The sequence below is a fragment of the Bos grunniens genome, chromosome 15 (genome assembly GCF_055505025.1).
Source record: "Bos grunniens cultivar Pamir isolate PY7600 chromosome 15, Bosgru_T2T1.0, whole genome shotgun sequence".
NCBI lineage: Eukaryota > Metazoa > Chordata > Mammalia > Artiodactyla > Bovidae > Bos > Bos grunniens.
This window is the reverse complement of record NC_141179.1, coordinates 81,051,930-81,075,357: the sequence shown is the minus strand read 5'-3', so window position 1 is coordinate 81,075,357 and position 23,428 is coordinate 81,051,930. Positions and strand designations below refer to the sequence as shown.

The window sequence follows — 23,428 nt, the reverse complement described above, 5'->3', positions numbered from 1 at the left end:
TAGTGTTGTTCTGTATAGTGCCTCATCTCCATGCTGGGCACATGAATTCTCCTTAATAAACAGTTATTGGCTGAATGATTCATAAAGCAGTGAAGAGTCTGGGAACCAACAGTGAAGGGAAATGAGAGCTGTGGGTTGAGGGACTGTTATTACCTGATAATATCTCCAAATGCCTTCAATATGGGCTTATTCACATATGGTAGTCCATGCTTGGCACACAGTGACTTCACCAGAGGTGCCACCTTGTGATAATTATGGCGTGGCATTGTGGGAAATAGACTAGGAAACAGAGAAAGGAGATGTAAAACTTCTCAGACCTAAGGAGAAACCCAAAGTTCCCTTTCCCCTTTTACAAAATAAAATGGTATCAGCCACACAGACCCAACCTTGACCTTCCACAATACTTTTGTTTTGGGAAGTTAAAAAACTTGCTGGCAGACTCATCTTATTCCTTAAACCTCTACAATCCTTCTGGGTGGCAGATGTTTAGGAAGAACTAAGGGAATATGTTTTAGCTCCATCAACTGTTTATTTTTGGCCTGATCCAATGAAAGTATATCATTTAGAACTTTCTACCATTTAGAACTACCCACTCTTTAGAACTACCCATAGAACTAGAGATACTGAACCGCCCACCCTGCTCCTGCTAATCTCTGTCTTAGTCTCTCTTTCTAACTTCCTTAGCAAGAATAGATGGACGTATATTAAGTCATGGTAAATAGCTAAAAGTCCTAGGAAAGGAATAAGAAGTGAGGAGAGATGGATTTTTAATCCCAAGTTTTCATTAGTCAGCCAGATGACCGTCTTGGATGTAAACCTCTCCTTTAATAAAACTATGAGTAATAGTCCTTTTTTTGTTTTGCTGAAAATTTCAAGCCCTAATATGAGAAATAGAATGAAAAAAAATTCCTTGAACAAATACAGGTCTTGTTCCTTCTTTGACTATCATAGACTCACATGGCTTAGACAAAGGGAATGTGGAAAGCCTTTCCCCTGATACTCTGGAGAAATTGACTCTCAATGTTTTAACTTGCATCAAGGTGTGAACTACCTGTTTCCTCTTTGTAACTGACCCATTGGTTAAGTATTTCCAGATACCATTTAGAAATTGCAGCAGGGACTCCACTTCATTAGTTATTTTGTAAACTTGGCTCTAAAGACACAGATAAGTAAATATTTGAATTATAACATAGTTAAATTTGAACACAAGTTGGTTACCCAAGTGTCCTGATTTTTCTTAGGTTTTGCCAACAAAGAAAATGCAAGGAAATCACCAATTCCTAAGCCCATAGAAATCTGGAAACTGAGTCACTGATACTTTTCCAAGATTTCACTCCATTTACTTGAGATTTTATTTTTTTTGGGCTCAAAAATCACTGCAGATGGTGATTGCAGCCATGAAATTAAAAGATGCTTACTCCTTGGAAGGGAAGTTATGACCAACCTAGACAGCATATTCAAAAGCAGAGATATTACTTTGCCAGTAAAGGTCCGTCTAGTCAAGGCTATGGGAGAAGGCAATGGCACCCACTCCAGTACTTTTGCCTGGAAAACCCCATGGATGGAGGGGCCTGGTAAGCTGCAGTACATGTGGTCCTTAGGAGTCAGACACGACTGAGCGACTTCACTTTCACTTTTCACTTTCATGCATTGGAGAAGGAAATGGCAACCCACTCCAGTATTCTTGCCTGGAGAATCCCAGGGACGGAGGAGCCTGGTGGGCTGCCATCTATGGGGTCGTACAGAGTTGGACACGACTGAAGCGACTTAGCAGCAGCAGCAGCAGTCAAAGGTATGGTTTTTCCAGTGGTCATGTATGGATGTGAGAGTTGGACTATAAAGAAAGCTGAGCGCCAAAGAATTGATGCTTTTGAACTGTGGTGTTGGAGAAGACTCTTGAGAGTCCCATGGACTGCAAGGAGATCCAACCAGTCCATTCTAAAGGAGATAGAAAGCCTTTGACAAAATTCAACATCCATTTATGATAAAAACTCTCCAGAAAGCAGGAATAGAAGGAACATACCTCAACATAATAAAAGCTATATATGACAAACCCACAGCAAACATTATCCTCAATGGTGAAAAATTGAAAGCATTTCCTCTAAAGTCAGGAACAAGACAAGGGTGCCCACTTTCACCATTACTATTCAACATAATTTTGGAAGTTTTGGCCACAGCAATCAGAGCAGAAAAAGAAATAAAAGGAATCCAAATGGGAAAGAAGAAGTAAAAGTCTCACTGTTTTCAGATGACATGATCCTCTACATAGTAAACCCTAAAGACTCCACCAGAAAATTACTAGAACTAATCAATGAATATACTAAAGTTGCAGGATATAAAATCAACACACAGAAATCCCTTGCATTCCTATACACTAATAATGAGAAAACAGAAAGAGAAATTAAGGAAACAATTCCATTCACCATTGCAACGGAAAGAATAAAATACTTAGGAATATATCTACCTAAAGAAACTAAAGACCTATATATAGAAAACTATAAAACACTGGTGAAAGAAATCAAAGAGGACACTAATAGATGGAGAAATATACCATGTTCATGGATTGGAAGAATCAATATAGTGAAAATGAGTATACTACCCAAAGCAATTTATAGATTCAATGCAATCCCTATCAAGCTACCAACGGTATTCTTCACAGAGCTAGAACAAATAATCTCACAATTTGTATGGAAATACAAAAAACCTCAAATAGCCAAAGCTATCTTGAGAAAGAAGAATGGAACTGGAGAAATCAACCTGCCCGACTTCAGGCTCTACTACAAAGCCACAGTCATCAAGACAGTATGGTACTGGCACAAAGACAGAAATATAGATCAATGGAACAAAATAGAAAGCCCAGAGATAAACCCACGCACATATGGACACCTTATCTTTGACAAAGGAGGCAAGAATATACAATGGGTTAAAGACAATCTCTTTAACAAGTGGTGCTGGGAAAACTGGTCAACCACTTGTAATAGAATGAAAATAGAGCACTTTCTAACACCATACACAAAAATAAACTCAAAATGGATTAAAGATCTCAACGTAAGACCAGAAACTATAAAACTCCTAGAGGAGAACATAGGCAAAACACTCTCCGACATATATCACAGCAGGATCCTCTATGACCCACCTCCCAGAATATTGGAAATAAAAGCAAAAATAAACAAATGGGACCTAATTAAACTTAAAAGCTTCTGCACAACAAAGGAAACTATAAGCAAGGTGAAAAGACACCCTTCAGAATGGGAGAAAATAATAGCAAATGAAGCAACTGACAAACAACTAATCTCAAAAATATACAAGCAACTCCTACAGCTCAACTCTAGAAAAATAAATGACCCAATCAAAAAATGGGCCAAAGAACTAAATAGACATTTCTCCAAAGAAGACATACAGATGGCTAACAAACACATGAAAAGATGCTCAACATCACTCATTATCAGAGAAATGTAAATCAAAACCACTATGAGGTATCATTTCACGCCAGTCAGAATGGCTGCGATCCAAAAGCCTACAAGCAATAAATGCTGGAGAGGGTGTGGAGAAAAGGGAACCCTCTTACACTGTTGGTGGGAATGCAAACTAGTACAGCCACTATGGAGAACAGTGTGGAGATTCCTTAAAAAACTGGAAATAAAACTGCCTTACGACCCAGCAATCCCACTGCTGGGCATACACACTGAGGAAACCAGAATTGAAAGAGACACGTGTACTGCAATGTTCATCGCAGCACTGTTTGTAATAGCCAGGACATGGAAGCAACCTAGATGTCCATCAGCAGGTGAATGGATAAGAAAGCAGTGGTACATATACACAATGGAGTATTACTCAGCCATTAAAAAGAATACATTTGAATCAGTTCAAATGAGGTGGATGAAACTGAAGCCTATTATACAGAGTGAAGTAATCCAGGAAAAAAAAAAAAAACACACACACCAATACAGTATACTAATGCATATATATGGAATTTAGAAAGATGGTAACAATAACCCTGTATATGAGACAGCAAAAGAGACACTGATGTATAGAACAGTCTTTTGGACTCTGTGGGAGACGGAGAGGTAGGGATGATTTGGGAGAATGGCATTGAAGTACGTATAATATCATATATGAAACGAGTTGCCAGTCCAGGTTCGATGGACAATACTGGATGCTTGGGGCTGGTGCACTGGGACGAGCCAGAGGGATGGTATGGGGAGCGAGGAGGGAGGAGGGTTCAGGATGGGGAACACATGTATACCTGGGGCGGATTCATTTCGATATTTGGCAAAACCAATACAATATTTTAAAGTTTAAAAATAAAATAAAATTAAAAAAAAATAAAGGAGATTGGTCTTGGATGTTCTTAGGAAGGAATGATGCTAAAGCTGAAACTCCAGTACTTAGGCCTCCCCATGAGAAGAGTTGACTCATTGGAAAAGACTTGGATGCTGGGAGGGATTGGGGGCTGGAGGAGAAGGGGACGACAGAGGATGAGATGGCTGGATGGCATCACCGACTCGATGGATGTGAGTTTGAGTGAACTCCGGGAGTTGGTGATGCACAGGGAGGCCGGGTGTGCTGCGATTCATGGGGTCGCAAAGAGTAAGACAAGACTGAGTGACTGAACTGAACTGAACTCGCAACTGTGACACTTCCTTCATTTCTTTCTTCTTTCTTTATCGTTGTTGTTAATTGAAAAATAGCATCCTTTAGAGAATCCTGGTTCATTTTTTTCCCTTAAGATTGCAAGTCTAGTGCTCTGGACTATATGGAGGACAGTTATTAGTGACAGCCCCTTCCCTTTATCATAAACTATTTCTCTTACTGGTGCTCAATTTGGAAGTTCAAGTGCCCAGTGAACCAGTCATTGAAAAAGGACTGTTCAACATTACAGGTGGCCAAGACCTGCAAAGAAAAAGCTTACATTAGATGTAAATCAACTCATGTCAACAAGAGATTGTTACTCTTTTATTTATCTATCATTCAACAAGTACTGACTGAGTACATATTTTGTGTAACAAACCATGAGGGATAAAAATAAATCCCAGGTCTCAGGGACCTTACAATTATGAAGTAAATAAGACATTTTGCTAAAAAGTATAGATAAGGCAATAGATATGAAGAAGTAAATAGGATTTGAGAGGACTAAGTCACTATCAGCCCTCAACATCAAAAGACTAAGGTGTCATGAGTAAGGACTTTGGCAGATGGAAGCGGGATTGTAGGACTCTGGTATAAATTATAGGAGTTTGAATATTATTACCACAGAATAGATGTAAAGAACTTCTAAATGGGGAATAAAGCATGCAAGGGCTTTAATCAAGGGTTTTGTGCATAGAAATACATTTATTAATATATACAAGTAGCTTCCTTTTTAATCTAATGTATTTTATTTTGTACAAAGGCAGACTGAGAAGAAGTTCATAGGATTCTCCAGACTACTTAGAATGCTTATGAATGTGATTTTATTCAGTGCCTTTCTGAGATTTAATTCTTGTTAGGGTTGTTGGCATTTTGAATGTTATTTTTGCAGTTGCTCTATGTCAGGGTTCCTCGAAGTGTGCTTTAGAGCATCTTGGGGTTCCCTAGGACACTTTCAGAGGATCTTCAAGGTCAAAATGATTCCCATAATACTTCTGAGGCAGTATTTGGCTTTTTCATTCTCATTCATGCATGCTTATAGCATGGGTTTTTCCAGGGGCTACTAAGCATGGGATGATTTCATCACTCTGATGTTAACCTTTATTGGATTTATCTTATTATTTTAAAATTAATTCATAGATATTTTAAAACTGTCAGTTTCAATTTCAAATACAGTAAGTATCAGTAGATATAACCTCCACAAACGAAAGCTCTTTGATGTTCTCGATAAGTTTTGAGTGGTTTCTTGACCAAAAAGAAAGAATGGTTTCTTGACCAAAAAGATTGAGAACCACTACTGTGTGTAATGTCCACTGAATTTGGAAATGAGCATGGAAAAGGAAGCAGTATGATGACTGGATTCTCCAGTTAATCACGGCATAGCCAGTGTCAGGCTTAAGAGGCAGTGGTATTCTGCATGGGTCATGAATCTTTTAATCATTAACAGCACACTTGCCGAGAATGCTGAGTCTCCTCTCTGGGCCCCACTATCTATACAATGAAATGAGGGGGATTCCAGGGTTCTCCCTTCTGTTATTCTAGGAGTGTGAGATTCGTTGAAAGACTGTGTCATGTTGAAGCAGGTTTAGTAAACCTTGCCTGTAAAGTGCCGCACAGTAAATGTTTCAATTCTGCATCACAACTATGCAGTTCTGCTGTTTTAGAATGAAAGCTATCATAGAGAATATGTAATGTATGAGTGTGGCTGTGTTCCAGTAAAACTACAAAAACACAGACTGGGCTAGACTGGCCCCTGGACTGTAGTTTATTAAGCCTTAGCTAAGAGCAAAGCTTCTGAAATCAAACTGCCGAGGTTTAAAACCTGCTTCTAGAGAACTCCCACTGGTCCACTGGTTAAGAGTGTGTGCTGACACAGGTTTGATCCCTGGTAGGAGAACTGGGACCCTGCATGCCACACAGTGTGGCCAAATAAATAAATAAAACCTATTTCTGCCACTTATTAGCTGTGTGATCTTGCACAAATTGTGCAACTTCTTCATACCTCAATGTTATCATTTGTAAAGTGGGAATATTCTGAGCACATAGCTACATGAGATGTAGCAAAACAGTTGACAGTGCCTGACCCCTGGCAAGCCTCCAATAAACATCATTTGAGGTCAGCAGACGGTAATCAGGATGCTTTGGTGGATGCTTTCCCAGAACAGCATTATTACCTGAGAGCTGAACCAGTCCTGGTTCTCCTCTGTGCTCATTTTCATTGGTATGTGGCTCATCTGGGTAACATATGCAATCCAGAGACTTTCAAGAAGCCTTTAAGAGAATAAGAAGAAGATATGATCACTCCTTGGGGAGTTTCAGTTCCACTCACTGGGCTTGCATAACCACTGGCAGATCTGGCTGAGCAGTAGAGGAAATGGCAGTGACTCAAAGGTTCCAATCATGTGGTGGTTGTTTGTTTTTCATCTTTGCAGACCTTTTATATCTAAAGATGATACACTAAGTATTCAGTCACACTACCTGTCTTGCAGCCTACTGTACCAGAGCAGTGTCCCCAGTATTTTCTGTAGGCATTGGTACAAGGCTCAGAAGATACCTAGATAGCTGAAGGTCAGGCTTCCCTGGCGGCTCAGTGGTCAAGATTCCATCTGCCAATGCAGGAGATCTGGGTTTGATTCCTGGGTTGGGAAGATCCCCTGGACAAAGAAATGGCAACCAACTCCAGTATTCTTGCCTGTGAAATCCCCAGAGCAGAGCAGCCTGGCAGGCTACAATCCATGGGGTCACAAAAGAGTCAGACATGATTTAGTGACTAAAGCAACAACAATTTAAGGATATGTGCAATGTGATTAACAGCTTGGCTGTTGTCATCAGACAGAACTGGGTACAAGTTTTGATTTGGCACTGCCACTGGCCCTTGCTCTTGAGTAAGTGATTTAATTTCTCTGAACTTTAGTTCTCTTATCAGAACAATGAAATTGATACTATCTACATTGCCTGGTTGTGCATTTTTGATTACATCAAATAGGATAATGCATGTAAAGCCTTTAGCAAATTGCCTGATGTGTAGTAGCTACCGTTATTGTTATGAATAGTAATGCAAATGAATGAGGAAGGAATAAATTGGGAAGTTGAAGAGGGTTATTCAGTTTAAAGTCATTTTGATTTGGGGAAAATCTCTAGTCATAAAATAACTTTTTAAAAAACTGGCCTCCTATTATCTTTGGTAAGAATTATGATGCCCAGCTGGATTACAGTTTGAAGGACTTGGTGATCAGGCAGAATACAGTTGACCTTTGAGAAACATGTAGGTCCACTTAAATGTGGATATTTTTAAGTAAACCCAGAGTACTACAAGATTAGTGGTTGCATGAATCCACAGTAGTGGAACCACATATATGGATAGATGCCTATGGAGCTTGAATATCTTTGGGTTTTGGTAACTGAGGTGGGTCCAGGGACTAATCCTCCTCAGATGGTAAGGGACTGTTGCTACTGCTAAGTTGCTTCAGTCGTGTCTGACTCTGTGCGACCCCATAGATGGCAGCCCAACAGGCTCCTTTGTCCCTGGGATTCTCCAGGCAAGAACACTGGAGTGGGCTGCCATTTCCTTCTCCAATGCATGAAAGTGAAAAGTGAAAGTGAAGTCGCTTAGTCCTGTCCGACTCTTCACGATCCCAAGGACTGCAGCCCACCAGGCTCCTCCGTCCATGGGATTCTCCATGCAAGAGCAATGGAGTGGGGTGCCATTGCCTTCTGTAATTGGGAATTAATCACGTGAGAAAAAAGGCAAGATTGGGCAAATGCAGTTTCCAAGAAACTCATTCAACTATTTCAGCTGTTTTATCCCACATTTTCTTGGAACTGTCTCAGCTACAAGAATGCAGTCTGGTGTCATAATCTGCTAATCATTGCTAATCATAAATAGATCAAGTAAGAAAGGTAAGAGGAACATCCAGGTAATAAGAGTAGGAGATATTATTGTTTTCTTACTTGACTAAGTATATGAGCACCAGGGTTCCGAAGATTCCATAGAAAGGGCCAAATGTGATGAAATAGCGGATATAAAAGGTGCTGACCCAGGCAATGTCCTGTGGAAAGAAGTGCTTGAAAGTTAAGCTAGTGGAAATAAAACTGGCTAAATCTTATATCCTGATACTCAAGGAAGCTATGTCTGGAAAGGACTAAGCATTTACCTTTCCCCTTTCCTACCAGCCTGATCTAGCTCTAGAGAAACAATTGAGTTGCTCACCTCCCAGTACCCTCTGCGGTACATTGCTCTAATGGAATCCAGGTTCAAATATACTGGCATGAGAAGGGCGGCCCCAACTGAAACAAACAAACAAACAAAAAAACAAGAAGATGGTGAACAAATGAGCAGATATGATTCCTGTGGAGGCTAGTAGGAGTTGATCTCCTTAACATGCTACCCCTGGAATATTGCCCCTGAGAAGGATGCAAGGTGGAGATCCACAACCACATCCTGGATGCTCCTGGGCTTTTAGAGTCTCTGAGGGTGAACCGGGACTTTGGTTCAAACTCCCTTAAAGAGACTAGGGAGGGTTTGAAGATCTGAGTCATTCCTGATGAAGGCATCCTGGCAGGGCTTCTGCTGTGAGCTTTCAAGTTTTCTCAAGGTCCCTGGAATCCTTCAATCCTTCACGATACTTTGCGTTAGGCCCTGTCACAATATGTCGAGGTGGCAGATACAGAGCAGGCATACTGAGTCTGGCCAGATAAGTTATTTACCTGCATCTCCCCCAGGACCAGTGAAGTTGCCCGGAGCAGGTAGGAGTCTCATGGAGACCCTTCACATTTCGACAACTCTCTTCTTGATCAAACTTGAGTCAGATGCTCTGGAGCCCCCTTCCTGACGAGGCTTCAAACTTGACCTGTAAACTTTGAAAGCCTGCGAACTGTCAGCATAAATGATTTTGTCCACCCTACACACTAAGAGACTCGCAAAAATGCTAGAAATAGTTTCTAAGAACAGTTCAAGGCTGTGCTCCTGGGATGACTCTAGCACCCTTAAAATTCTTGAGAAAGTTCAAGACTGTCCAGAGAACTTACTGCTTGTTCAGTAGACTTCTGACCTCCTTTCCTTCAATCATTGTTAGAAAACTTACAATTATAAAATTCTTACTCTGTCCCTCTGGGCTGGATTGTCCCTGATCCAGAGTGTCTTTCTCAAGGACTTGGTAGTCATCCTTTGAAGTACAATCTTTGAGGATCAGGCTCTGTCCTGCAGCCTCTGGGAGGGTAGGAGTTTGACTTTGATAAGCACCAGTGAGAAGACACATGTGGCTTAACCACATGACCAGCTTCCCCTCCCTTTATCCTCTTTCACTAATTTCCTTTAGCATGTTCCCATGTTTTAAAAGTCTCCCACCTTTCATTTCTGGCGAGTTGAGCTCAGCCTATACTGAATTACCTTTCCCTACTACAGCAATCTGCATGAAAGCTGTCTCGCCACCTTTATGAAATGTCAAGCCTCATCTCTCTCTGACAGGTTGAATATGACACATTTGTACCTGTCATACTACACTGAAGACATTTGAAAGAAAATGACAAAATGAAACAGCTCCTGAGGACGATGTGGTTTGTAAGCTGGGCATTCTGCAGTGAAGCTACAATATTCATCCATTCCTCATAAGCTAAGGCTGTATTGTTTCACTACACACAGGAGGAGAGTTCAGACAAGAGACTCCAACAGTTTTTTTCTTATGTGAATACACATCTGTCTGGGCTGGAAGAGTTCCCTTTCAAACTGGGGCACCAATGTCCTCCACACCCTTTTTGGTCATGAAAGAGAATAACTGCATTAGGATAAGTCCTCAGAATTCTAGCTCTGGAAGAGGCTGCAGTGGTGGTTGAGCCTCATGTCTCAGAATAAGGACTCACAGGCCATCCCGGTCAGGCACGAGACAGATGAACACTGGTGGCCAATGTTTGGGCAAGCCAGATCATCTGCAACACTTTGTCTATCTTAACACTGTTGGCATTTTGGGTCAGATAATTCTTATTGTTCAGGGCTGTTCTGTGTACTGTAAGACATTTCATAACATCCCTGGCTTCTGCCCCATGGGTGTCAATACCATTCCTCCCTCTTTGTTGGGATAATCAAAAAAGTATCTGTACGCTGTCAAATGTCCCACTGGGGGCAGCAATGCTATTAGTTGAGAACCACTGATCTACAGGAAATGTTTGCAATCTTCTCTAATTTGGGTTTCTTTTCCAAATGAGTAAGCATGTTTCAGATGAGCATATTTTGGGGTCTTAAACTTTTCTTTGTGGGCTATCATGAGTTTGACTAGGTTAAGAGCAAAACATTTTTGCTTCTAATATTTTTATTGATATTAGCCTTATTAAGCTACCTTATTTTCTCTCAAGCCTAGAACATATCCAGACCTGTCTTATTATGTGTGTGTGTGTGTGTGTGTGTGTGCGTATCTGTCCACTAAAATACCTTCTACAGCTGTATGTAAGCTGTGGGAACAGTCAACTTTCTTCCACACAGAAGCTCTACAGGCGACTTTTATCATGAGACTCTGCTTTTTCCGGCACCTACTGTCAGTGCTTGAGCATTCTTTTCCTAATTTTCCCCCTATCCATACACCACTATCTTTTTCTTCTTGATAAGTATTGTATTTAGTTTATCCAGGACGAGAGTCACAGATACCAGACCCCTTGATTGGCATCCTGCCTCCCATCCTTCTTGGAGCATCTCCTTCCCTGTACAGTAGCCAGAGTGATGAGATGCCCATTAAGGATGCCTAATCGCTCTTCTGTTTTCCTCTTCAGATTTCACCCAAGTAAGTCTGAAATAAAACATGCTGCTTTTTTGAGGCACAAGACCTGAGATCGTCTCTCTGTGGGAGGATTTCAGTCATGCCTTCTGGCTTGACAACTGTTTGCTTCAAGGAAATAGGATGACAAGGATTGTGGCTCCCTGGTGACTCACCCGTGCAGAAGTACAGGTGCTGCTTCTCGTAGTCGATGTATTTGATTTTGTTCTTGCCATACTGAAGGAAGAGAGAATAAAACTGAAGTAAGAACAATATAGACTTCTGTTATTATACTCAAGGTTGTGTGTGTGTGTATGTGTGCACACGCATGCACATGTGTGTCTGTCTGTGTGTGTGTCTATGTGTGTGTGTGCGTGTGTGTGTGCATATGTGTGTGTCTGTGTGGGTGGTGTACGTGTGCGTGTGTCTGTGTGGATGTGCGTATGTCAGTGTCTGTGTGTGCACATGTGTTTGTGTGTGTGTCTGTGTGTGTGTACCTGTGTGTGTGCGTGTGTGTGCATGTGCGTGTGTGTGTCTGTGTGTGTGCGTGTATCTCTCTGTGTGTGTGTGTCTGTGTGCGTGCATGCATGTGTGTGTGTGTGTGTGTGTGTGTGTGTAGAGTCTTTATAGAAAGAGCTATCTGGTCAGAGTTCATTTACTGTCAAACTGAAGGCACTGAGGAACCAGAACTGAAGGGGGAGGAAATATTTTGGTGACTTTTTCTTTATTTAAATGTGGGCAATTCTTGCAGGGATGGTTTATTCCATTTGAATTCAGGGGTTGTGATAGTTTATTATTATTTCCATGGGAGCCATTTTAAAATTTTTGCCCTGGGGTGGAATGGAAAGGTGATGGAGGAGAAATATTTCTGATAAGTTTTCAAGGTCTTCTTCAACCTATGTGCTTAGAATTCTGCTTAAAGCTCAGTCTGCTTGTATCCATTCATCCATTTAACAGATATCTGTTGAATGGTTACATTATAAAACACATAGTCATAACCTTTATGTCATCTTTCCTCCTTTATTTCCATCAGTGGATCTCATGCTGTGCTTTACTCATTTTAAGGCATGATAACATATAATTGCACTCATCTCACATGCTAGTAAAGAAATGCTAAAATTCTCCAAGCCAGGCTTCAGCAATACATGAACTGTGAAATTCCAGATGTTCAAGCTGGTTTTAGGAAAGGCAGAGGAACCAGAGATCAAATTGCCAGCATCCGCTGGATTATTGAAAAAGCAAGAGAGTTCCAGAAAAACATCTATTTCTGCTTTATTGACTATGCCAAAGCCTTTGACTCTATGGATCACAATAAACTGTGGAAAATTCTGAAAGAGATGGGAACACCAGACCACCTGACCTACCTCTTGAGAAACCTGTATGTAGGTCAGGAAACAATAGTTAGAATTGGACATGGAACAACAGATTGGTTCCAAATAGGAAAAGGAGTACGTCAAGGCTGTATATTATCACCCTGCTTATTTAACTTATATGCAGAGTACATCATGAGAAACTCTGGGCTGGAGGAAGAACCGGCTGGAATCAAGATTGCCGGGAGAAATATCAATAACCTCAGATACCCAGATGACACCACCCTTATGGCAGAAAGTGAAGAGGAACTAAGGAGCCTCTTGATGAAAGTGAAAGAGGAGAGTGAAAAAGTTGGCTTAAAGCTCAACATTCAGAAAATGAAGATCATGGCATCTGGTCCCATCTCTTCATGGCAGATAGATGGGGAAACAGTGGAAACAGTGGCTGACTTTATTTTTGGGGGCTCCAAAATCACTGCAGATGGTGAGTGCAGCCATGAAATTAAAAGACACTTACTCCTTGGAAAGAAAGTTATGATCAACCTAGACAGCATATTAAAAAGCAGAGACATTACTTTGCCAACAAAGGTCCGTCTAGTGAAGGCTATGTTTTTTCCAGTGGTCATGTATGGATGTGAGAGTTGGACTATAAAGAAAGCTGAGCACCAAAGAATTGATGCTTTTGAACTGTGGTGTTGGAGAAGACTCTTGAGAGTCCCTTGGACTGCAAGGAGATCCAATCAGTCCATCCTAAAGGAGATCAGTCCTGGGTGTTCATTGGAAGGACTGATGTTGAGGCTGAAACTCCAATACTTTGGCCACCTGATGTAAAGAGGTGACTCATTGGAGAAGACCCTGATGCTGGGAAAGATTAAATGATTGTAAGTAATATGGTGTGCATTGGCTTTGAAATTATAGTAAACAGAAACCTAAGCCTCGCGGGATACGTCTCTTGAATGATGGAGAAGTGATGGTGTCTCCATCCTCTGTGAAGAGGCAGCATGTGAACTGGATACAGTTCTACAGAAGGAGCTTCTGGAGGGGGCCAGACTGCCTCATGAACTCCCGTGAGACAAGTCTCCATTGCTGCGAGGGACTGAGGAGAGAAGTCAAAGTGTCATAAGTTTAGTGATCAGACGAGGAGTTCACAGGGATTCCCTGGTGGCTCAGACTGTAAAGTCTGCCTGCGATGTGGGAGACCCAGGTTGGATCCCTGGAGAAGGAAATGACAACCCACTCCAGTATTGTTGCCTGGAAAATCCCATGGGTGGAGGAGCCTGGGGGGCTACAGTCCATAGGGTGGCAAAGAGTCAGACATGACTGAATGACTTCACTTTAGGAGTTTGCAAACTTCAGAGAGTTCTGACTTGTTTGTGGAGTCTTTGGAAGGACAACTGACTGAAGACTACAGTCAAGGTTTCTTTCTTTCTTTTATTTTCTTTATATCTTGGCAGGAGACTTTTCCCTAATTGGAAGACTTTTCCCTAATTTCCAAGACTGGGAAAACCTATTTTGAGAGAGTTACACAATCCTGGTTACCACAAAGTCCAGGCAGAAAGTGACCAAGCTACATTCCTTTGTTTTTAGAAAGCTCCTAAATTCTTCCAGAAGGAGATAGAACCTCTTCCTAAGCACTTAATTCCCAGGATCCATCATTTCTTCTCAAGGAAAGATACCTTTCTGTGATTATCCTTATACCTTCTGTGTTGAAAGCAGACTATAAACATCTTGGTAATAATCCTTACATGCTGGTTTTTAAGCTGAGGTTTTAAGCTGAGACATCCTGGAGTTTGCCTTCCTTTTTCTTTTCCTTAAGAAGTCTGAACTAGAGTCGAGGTCCTGTGTATTATGAAGCATTTGAGCTGAGTTTCATGTATGCTGCTGCTGCTGCTGCTAAGTCGCTTCAGTAGTGTCTGACTCTGTGCGACCCCATAGACGGCAGCCCACCAGGCTTCCCCGTCCCTGGGATTCTCCAGGCAAGAACACTGGAGTGGGTTGCCATTTCCTTCTCCAATGCATGAAAGTGAAAAAGTGAAAGTGAAGTCGCTTAGTCTTGTCCGACCCTCAGCGACCCCATGGACTGCAGCCTTCCAGGCTCCTCTGTCCATGGGATTTTATAGGCAAGAGTACTGGAGTGGGGGTGCCATTGCCTTCTCTGGAGTTTCATGTATAAATGAGCCAAAATGGACCTAAATTAAAATAACAGCTTAGTTTCTTCCAACAGCTAGAATTAGTTGACATAACTAGATATGTAGATGGTTCATGATTTAGCACTTGTTGAATGTACTGCCATGCCTTCTATGAGTGATTTAGCCTGAATGACTTTTAAGATCATAGAGTTATTCATTCCACATTTTCTTCTTTTCTTACAACACCAGATTCACTTATTTAAAATTTATATCCTGGAGTTAAAAGAAGAGATGCTCTGAAAACATGCTTGAAGCCAGAATCTCCAGCCTGATCTCCTCAAGACAAAGGTGTAGACCTTTCCAAGAACCACTTCCTGGAACATTTCTCTAGTGCTTAGGATTTGTAAACATACCTTGACAGGTTGTATATCTCCAACAACAAAAAATGGGCCCAAAACAACATCTGGGTCTTTGGGGTAGATGTTTGTTTTTACATGGTGTTGGAAGTGTCGGTTATTCCACCATTTTGCAGAGAAACCCTGAGAAGAAGAGAACATTCATTAGCTGCAAGAGTTCTCTCCTGAAATATCTTTCCTTATCAGAGTTTTTCAAAACCAAACAAAATCAACCCTGAATATTCATTGGAAGGACTGATGCTGAAGCTGAAGTGCCAATCCTGGCCACCTGATGCAAAGAGCCAACTCACTGGAAAAGACCCTGATGCTGGGAAAGATGGAGGGCAGGAGGGAAAGGGGATGACAGAGGATGAGATGGTTGGATGGTATCACTGATTCAATGGACATGAGTCTGAGTAAACTTTATGAACTGGTGAAGGACAGGGAAGCCTGGTGTGCTGTGTTCATGGGGTTGCAATGAGTTGGACATGACTAGCACTTGAATTGGAGAGGGCAATGGCAACCCACTCCAGTACTCTTGCCTGGAAAACCCAATGGATGGAGGAGGCTAGTGGGCTACAGTCCATGGGGTCGCTAGGAGTTGGACACGACTGCGCGACTTCACTTTCACTTTTCACTTTCATGCATTGGAGAAGGAAATGGCAACCCACTCCAGTTTTCTTGCCTGGAGAATCCCAAGGATGGGGGAGCCTAGTTGGCTGCCATCTATGGGGTCGCACAGAGTCGGACACGACTGAAGCGACTTAGCAGCAGCAGCAGCAGCAGCAGCAGCAGCAGCAGCAGCAGCACTTGAATAGTAACAATCAGAGTTTTATGCCTACATCTCCAAAGTTTAATTAGGATATGGATTCCTGGAACATGCCGCCCCCCATTCCTGGGTCACAGAATGATTCATTGGCTAGAGGCTCTAAAAGCCTACCAGCAAATAATTATCTTATCCAGGAACATAAATTCCAGGCTAAAACAACTCCTGATAATGAAGAAGAATAAAAACCATTGAAATGAAATGTTTTTCCATCTATCTTTTTATTGTCCTCATTTTAAAAAGAAATATGAAATAGGTAGAGCAGATAGTACACTTCTTATTTTATAAATAAAGAAACTTCAGCTCTAAAACTAATTAGTTCGGGGCGGGGGGCGGAAATGGCACCAGGGTTCCTTCTTCAATGAATATTTTAAAGAGTCATGGATCTGAAGTCATCTCCTATGGGGGCTTGCCTCTGATCATCACATGTTCAAGCTTCAGTGATCTCATTAAATATAAATGAGAATAAAAGTATTTTAGTTGATGCCGAGCTCATGTCATCTCTGATTAATTTGTTTGGAATTTTCTCTCTTTCAGTGAAAATCTAAAGGTTTTAACAGAGAAAAGGATTTGGAAGCACATCAACTTAGTTGCATCCACCAGATGTATAAATGCTTCTGTGTGGTTTGGGAAAATTATCTACCCTTTGATGTTCAATTTCACCTTCAGTAAATATAGTATAATACAATGACATTTACCTGCATGGGTTGTTTGAGGAGACATGAGATGCTGTGTGTAGAATTCTGGCATACTGAGACATTCAATTTCTCTTCTCTTCCCCTATTATGTTAATCATTTATAGAAGAATAAGCAATAGTCATAGTTTTTATTGCATATTTGACATTTCTCAAAAATCAATTAATGTGTATTTTAGATCTGCAGTGCTCAGTAGAGTAGCCCTTATCTGTGTGTGGCCACTGAGCACTTAATATGTGACCAGTCAAATTGAGGCGGGCTGTGTAAGGATATAATACATACTAGATTCAAAGCCTCAGAATGAAAAAAGAAATGTAACATATGTTAATAATTTTTATATTTCTTTCACGTTAAAATGAAAATATTTGGAATATATACAGGAGTAATAAAGTTGGAAGAGGGTGTTTGCTGTGACCAGTGTGTTCTCTTGGCAAAATTCTGTTGGCCTTTGTCCTGCTTCATTCTGTACACCAAGGCCAAACTTGCCTATTACTCTGAGTATCTCTTGACTTCCTACTTTTGCATTCCAGTCCCCTATAATGAAAAGGACATCTTTTTTTTTGGTGTTGGTTCTAGAAGGTCTTGTAGGTCTTCATAGAACCATTCAACTTCAGCTTCTTCGGCATTAGTGTTTGGGGCATAGACTTCGATTACTGTGATATTGAATGGTTTGCCTTGGAAATGAACAGAGATCATTCTTTAATTTTTGAGACTGCATCCAAGTACTGCATTTTGGACTCTTTTGCTGACTATGATGGCTACTCCATTTCTTCTAAGGGATTCCTGCCCACAGTCATAGATACAATGGTCATCTGAATTACAGTTGCCCATTCTGGTCCATTTTAGTTCACTGATTCCTAAAATGTCTATGTTCACTCTTGTCATCTCTGGTTTGATCACTTCCAAATCACCTTGATTCATGGGCCTAACATTCCAGGTTCCTATGCAATATCGCTCTTTACAGTGCTGGACTTCACTTCCACCACCAGCCACATCCATAGCTTAGCATCTTTTTCACTTTGGCTCTGTCTCTTCATTCTTGCTGGAGTTATTTCCCCACTTTTCTCAAGTAGCATATTGGGTACCTACCGACCTGGGACTTCATCTTTCAATGCCATATCTTTTTGCCATATCATACTGTTCGTGGGGTTATCAAGGCAAGAATACTGAAATGGAGTACAAAATGAAGCAGGGCAAAGGCTAGCAAAGTTAGCTAGACTTGGATTAATGTGATACTGAATGGTTTGCCTTGGAAATGAACAGAGATCATTCTGTCATTTGGTTTCTCATCAAATCCTAGAACATCATAGAAAGGCTGATATCCAGTTGAAGTCCTAGTTTTAGAGATGAGAACACTGAGAGCCAGAGATAGAATCTGACTTGTTCAGGGTTGCACAGTGAGCGTTATCAGAGCCAGGGCTAAAACCCGCTTTCATCAACCCTTGTACTATTATCTAGCATCTGTCCACCTATCCATCCATCATTCCACCCATCCATCCATTCCTTCATGCATTCAACAAATGCTTATTGAAGGCCTACTGTGTGTTAGGCACTCTGTTAGGCACTGTATTTCAGGGGTGCATAGGATAGTGTGCCTGTCCTCCTGGAGCATATCTGAGGGGGATAAGACCAATTGTCCCTGCTTTTTCCAGCAATCTGGGTTTTGCAACCCTCAACTCTTAAACAGAGCAATCTAACTTCACTTGGTTCTCTCTTTTGTTAAACTTTTATCTGTTCTGCATCTTTTCTTTTATTTGTACATAGTCCTCCCAGGATTAAATAGTTTGCTGGATTCCCATAACCTCCCAGAAGTGCATGTCCAGACCCCTTCTAAGAATATCCCTACTCATGACTTTATAGGGTATATCTCCTGAGAGGTGGTTCTTTAATGGTGTACCAGCTGCTGCTAAGTCGCTTCAGTCATGTCCGACTCTGTGCAACCTCATAGACAGCAGGCTCCCCCATCCCTGGGATTCTCCAGGCAAGAACACTGGAGTGGGTTGCCATGTCCTTCTCCAATGCATGAAAGTGAAAAGTGAAAGTGAAGTCACTCAGTCGTGTCCGACTCTTAGTGACCTCATGGACTGCAGCCTACTAGGCTCCTCTGTCCATGGGATTTTCCAGGCAAGAGTACTGGAGTGGAGTGCCATTGCCTCCTCCAATGGTGTACCAGGGATTGGGCCAAATAGTTTATTGGCTAAGAAAAAAACAGAACTTTTTAATAAAAATAAACTTTTTCTCTTAAACATTTAAAATTCTAGTTTTAGCATATATGTTATAATGTTATGTGTGTGTGTGTGTATAAATATCTATTTCTGCTTTATTGACTATGCCAAAGCCTTTGACTGTGTGGATCACAATAAACTGTGGAAAATTCTGAAAGAGATGGGAATACCAGACCACCTGATCTGCCTCTTGAGAAATCTGTATGCAGGTCAGGAAGCAATAGTTAGAACTGGACATGGAACAACAGACTGGTTCCAAATAGGAAAAGGAGTGCGTCAAGGCTGTATATTGTCACCCTATTTATTTAACTTATATACAGAGTACATCATGAGAAATACTGGGCTGGAAGAAGCACAAGCTGGAATCAAGATTGCCAGGAGAAATATCAATAACCTCAGATATGCAGATGACACCACCCTTATGGCAGAAAGTGAAGAGGAACTCAAAAGCCTCTTGATGAAAGTGAAAGTGGAGAGTGAAAAAGTTGGCTTAAAGCTCAACATTCAGAAAACGAAGATCATGGCATCCGGTCCCATCACTTCATGGGAAATAGATGGGGAAACAGTGGAAACGGTGTCAGACTTTATTTTTCTTGGCTGCAAAATCACTGCAGATGGTGAGTGCGCCATGAAATTAAAAGACGCTCACTCCTTGGAAGGAAAGTTATGACCAACCTAGATAGCATGTTCAAAAGCAGAGACATTACTTTGCCAACAAAGGTTCGTCTAGTCAAGGCTATGGTTTTTCCTGTGGTCATGTATGGATGTGAGAGTTGGACTGTGAAGAAGGCTGAGCGCTGAAGAATTGATGCTTTTGAACTGTGGTGTTGGAGAAGACTCTTGAAATTCCCTTGGACTGCAAGGAGATCCAACCAGTCCATTCTGAAGGAGATCAGCCCTGGGATTTCTTTGGAAGGAATGATGCTAAAGCTGAAACTCCAGTACTTTGGCCACCTCATGTGAAGAGCTGACTCATTGGAAAAGACTCTGATGCTGGGAGGGATTGGGGGCAGGAGGAGAAGGGGACGACAGAGGATGAGATGGCTGGATGGCATCATCGACTCGATGGACATGGGTTTGAGTGAACTCCGGGAGTTTGTGATGGACAAGGAGGCCTGGCGTGCTACGATTCATGGGGTCACAAAGAGTCAGATACGACTGAGTGACTGAACTAAACTGAACTGAATTATATATATATATATATATATATATATATATATAATATGTATAGTCAGTACATTGTTAGTATATTTACATCTACTTGTGGGGTGTGTAGTAATATTTTTTGCTGATAAGTATGTAGAAACCACTGCTTAGTGAAATGACTTTCAGAATCCCATCATACTCCTGGAACATTCTGTACCTTGAGATGACCAGTCACAAAATTTTGCATCAGGTGGTTCCACTTGGACTTCTTAAATACGGAAAGGTGTCCCATGTCATGTTGCAGAAATGAATCCTGAGCCTAGAAGAGACAGGGTTACTGTCAGAGAAGTTGACAAGGTAAGAAGAAAGTAGTAAGTGAGGCCACTGGTAGGTTTGGGAACCCATGAGAACAGTGGGAGATCTTGTCTGACCTCAAGCCAAGTGTGTATCTGTCACACTTGCTGAGTTCTTTCCCATCTCTGTGCCTTTGCACAGGTGGTTCTCTCAGCCTAGAATGCTCTTCTCTCCACTGTCAGAATCTTCCAGTGTGGAATGGAAAGAGGATGCCTTTCAAGTCAGGCTAACTTGGGCTCTAAACTGTCCTTCACCACTTTACAAGTTATACAACTCTTGGCAAGCTAGTTGGTAGCTCTGAACTCAGTTCTTTGTCTGAGAAGCAGAGATTATAATAAACCTTGCTCATTCAGCTGTCGTGCAGCCAAAATACATGTAAAATTCCTGATAATGCTAAGCAGTCAAACAAATATTTGTTTCCTTTCTTGATTCTAAAAGTTGCTTTTCAAAGAATAAAGCAAGTTGACTTTTCGAGAAAAAAATTAGCATATAAAATTTTGTAATTAACACTGATGTTAATTCTCCATGAAATCATCCCCAATTGCCTCAATTAGAATTAGATGCCTCTTTCTGCTCCCAGAGCACATGCTTGTTTCTTTTCCTTCTGCCTTGTATCCTGTCTAGATATTTCAATGACCAGCTCCTCCCCTGGATGACTGTTTCCCAAGGGCAGGGTCAGGTGCGTTTCCCTTTGTGTCCACAATACAGTGCTGTGGTCATAGAAGGCCATCTTCAGAGATCTGTGCTTCATTCAAAGGATTTATCAATTGCCCTGCTACACGCCAGTTGCTGATTGCCATTTCTGGCAGAATACATGATCCTATTATCATGTAATAATAAATAGACTCTCTTCATAGACTGATGTATTGATAAGTATTGGTGAAATGAGGCTTTTGGCTAGGGTCTCAGGGAATTAAAAAAAATACAGATAGATAACATCTTTAGTAGAATCTCTTATTATGAAACATCATGTATAAATAGTGATATATATATATATATATATACACATATATATATATATATACACATATATATATATACACATATATATACACACACACACACATATAGGTATAAATTAATGTGGAGCTTCCTTTCTTCATGGTGGCTAAGATGGTAAAGAATCTGCCTGCAATATGGGAGACTTGGATTTGATCTCTGGGTCAGGAAGATTCCCTGGTAAAGGGAATGGCAACATACTCCAGTATTCTTGCCTGAGGAAATCCATGGACAGGGGAGCCAGTTACAGTCCATGGGGTCAAAAAAGGTTGGAAACAACTGAGCGATTAAAAAGAAAACAAAATAAGTTCATGTATGTGCCTATAGTCTTAATAAAATCACTGAACAACCATGAAAAATGTTGGTTGGTTAATGAATGAAAGACAAAGGTGAAGGTTGCATGGCCTAGAATGGAACTTCAGTTACTGACATTGTGTGGATAATGTTGGGCAAAGAGCAGCAACTCTCAAGGATATTTACCACGTGCCAGTTTCTGTGCTAGGTACTCTACAGAGTAACTTCTTTAGTTCTCCTCAGAATATTTCCATAAAAAATTGTTACCCCATGTTACAGATAAGAGAACTGGGGCCCTGTAGGTTTTGAAAACTTATTGGTGTCAGACACTGATGACTAGCTTGCCAGGAAGTGCCAGGGAGCCACTGGCACCAGTGTAAAGAGAGAATAAAAAATTCTGAGGCTTCCCATAGAGCCTGCCTGGGCTTGGGATACCTACTCACCTGAGCAACTGTGAGAAGAAAATAAATGAATATTGTGATAAGCCAGCCACTGCCAAAATGCCACACTATTACCCAAGCCAGGGCCTCCAAAATCAAGACCTGGGCGAGGTGAAGGAAGAAGAACCCCAGGTTGGCATTGAACATATTCATGGTCTCTAATGTCCTCCGCAGTTCTTGGAAATCTTCTACCAACTGGGACTGTGAGATAAATATGCAAGAAAAGAATTAGTTCCTTCAGTGGAGAGGGAGTACAGATCAACATAATTATTAATCTATTTTAATAATTTAATCTATGATACCTTAATTTTATGAATAGATATTTATTTATTTAATAAGTATAATTAGGCATAATTTAAACAAAAAACCCAAACCTTAAAAAACGAACATAAAAGCAAAATGCTTAAAACAAGTTATGAAAATTTTTTTCTTTTCTGGAGAAGAGACAGATGAGTAGTGATTTGTAAACTGTCCTCAAATTGTTATGGGACTTATAATTTATTTCTTTTTTGGGGAGTGGGGGGTTCAATGAAGAGATACATATCTCTAACAATTCTCTTTTTAAAAATGATTAAAAAATTTTTTTGATGCAGATCATTTCTTTTGAAATCTTTATTGAATTTGTGACAATATTGCTTTTATTTTATTTTATTTTTTGGCTGTGAGGCATGTGAGATCCTGGCTCCCTGATGAGGGATCAAACCTGCACCCCCTATATTGAAAAGAGAAGTCTTAATGACTGGGCTGCCAGGGGAAAACCCGCAAAATTAATTTTCTACTTATCAGAACAAAAAATTTTATTGAAGTTTAGTTGATTAACAATGTTGTGTTAGTTTCAGGTGTACAGCAAATATATATATATATATATAAACATATATATATATGTTTATGTATACATATTGTTTCTTCAGATTCTATTCCATTGTAGATCATTATGAGATACTGAATATAGATCCCTGACAAACAGTAGGTCCTTGTTGTTTGTCTGTTTTATATGTAGAAGTGTGTATCTATTAATAATAGTTGCCTTTTTAAATTAACGTGTTGTTTGATCTCTGATTATACTTTGGGGAACTTTGCTATCTACATGGATCTGTGTTACTTTCTATGTTATCAGCTGATAACATAGATAAGTCGCTGGCTTATCACAATATCCATTTCTTTTCTTCTCATGGCTGCTCAGGTAAGTTAGGTATCCTAATCCCAGGCAGTGGCTTTATGACTGGCATATCAATATGCCAG

The 23,428-nt window shown here is 40.7% G+C and overlaps 1 protein-coding gene and 1 long non-coding RNA gene across 10 annotated transcripts in view; one reads left to right on the top strand and one right to left on the bottom strand.

The window, feature by feature from the left end:
- Window positions 1-23,428, top strand: part of LOC147358747 (uncharacterized) — a 112,041-nt gene that overhangs the window by 29,099 nt on the left and 59,514 nt on the right. The window lies entirely within an intron of this gene.
- Window positions 1-23,428, bottom strand: part of LOC147358748 (fatty acid desaturase 2-like protein FADS2B) — a 41,679-nt gene that overhangs the window by 1,915 nt on the left and 16,336 nt on the right. For 2 of the 9 annotated variants that reach the window (XM_086338705.1, XM_086338713.1), the window contains exons 3-11: window positions 22,190-22,387; window positions 20,317-20,418; window positions 15,225-15,350; window positions 11,549-11,609; window positions 8,840-8,916; window positions 8,581-8,678; window positions 6,804-6,900; window positions 4,814-4,893; window positions 154-279 (exon numbers count right to left, since the gene is read on the bottom strand). In XM_086338705.1, the coding sequence (XP_086194831.1) occupies window positions 154-279; window positions 4,814-4,893; window positions 6,804-6,900; window positions 8,581-8,678; window positions 8,840-8,916; window positions 11,549-11,609; window positions 15,225-15,350; window positions 20,317-20,418; window positions 22,190-22,387 (965 nt within the window). The remainder of the gene's footprint in view (window positions 1-153; window positions 280-4,813; window positions 4,894-6,803; window positions 6,901-8,580; window positions 8,679-8,839; window positions 8,917-11,548; window positions 11,610-15,224; window positions 15,351-20,316; window positions 20,419-22,189; window positions 22,388-23,428) is intronic. The other 7 variants (XM_086338706.1, XM_086338707.1, XM_086338710.1 and 4 more) reach the window with 7 other exon arrangements.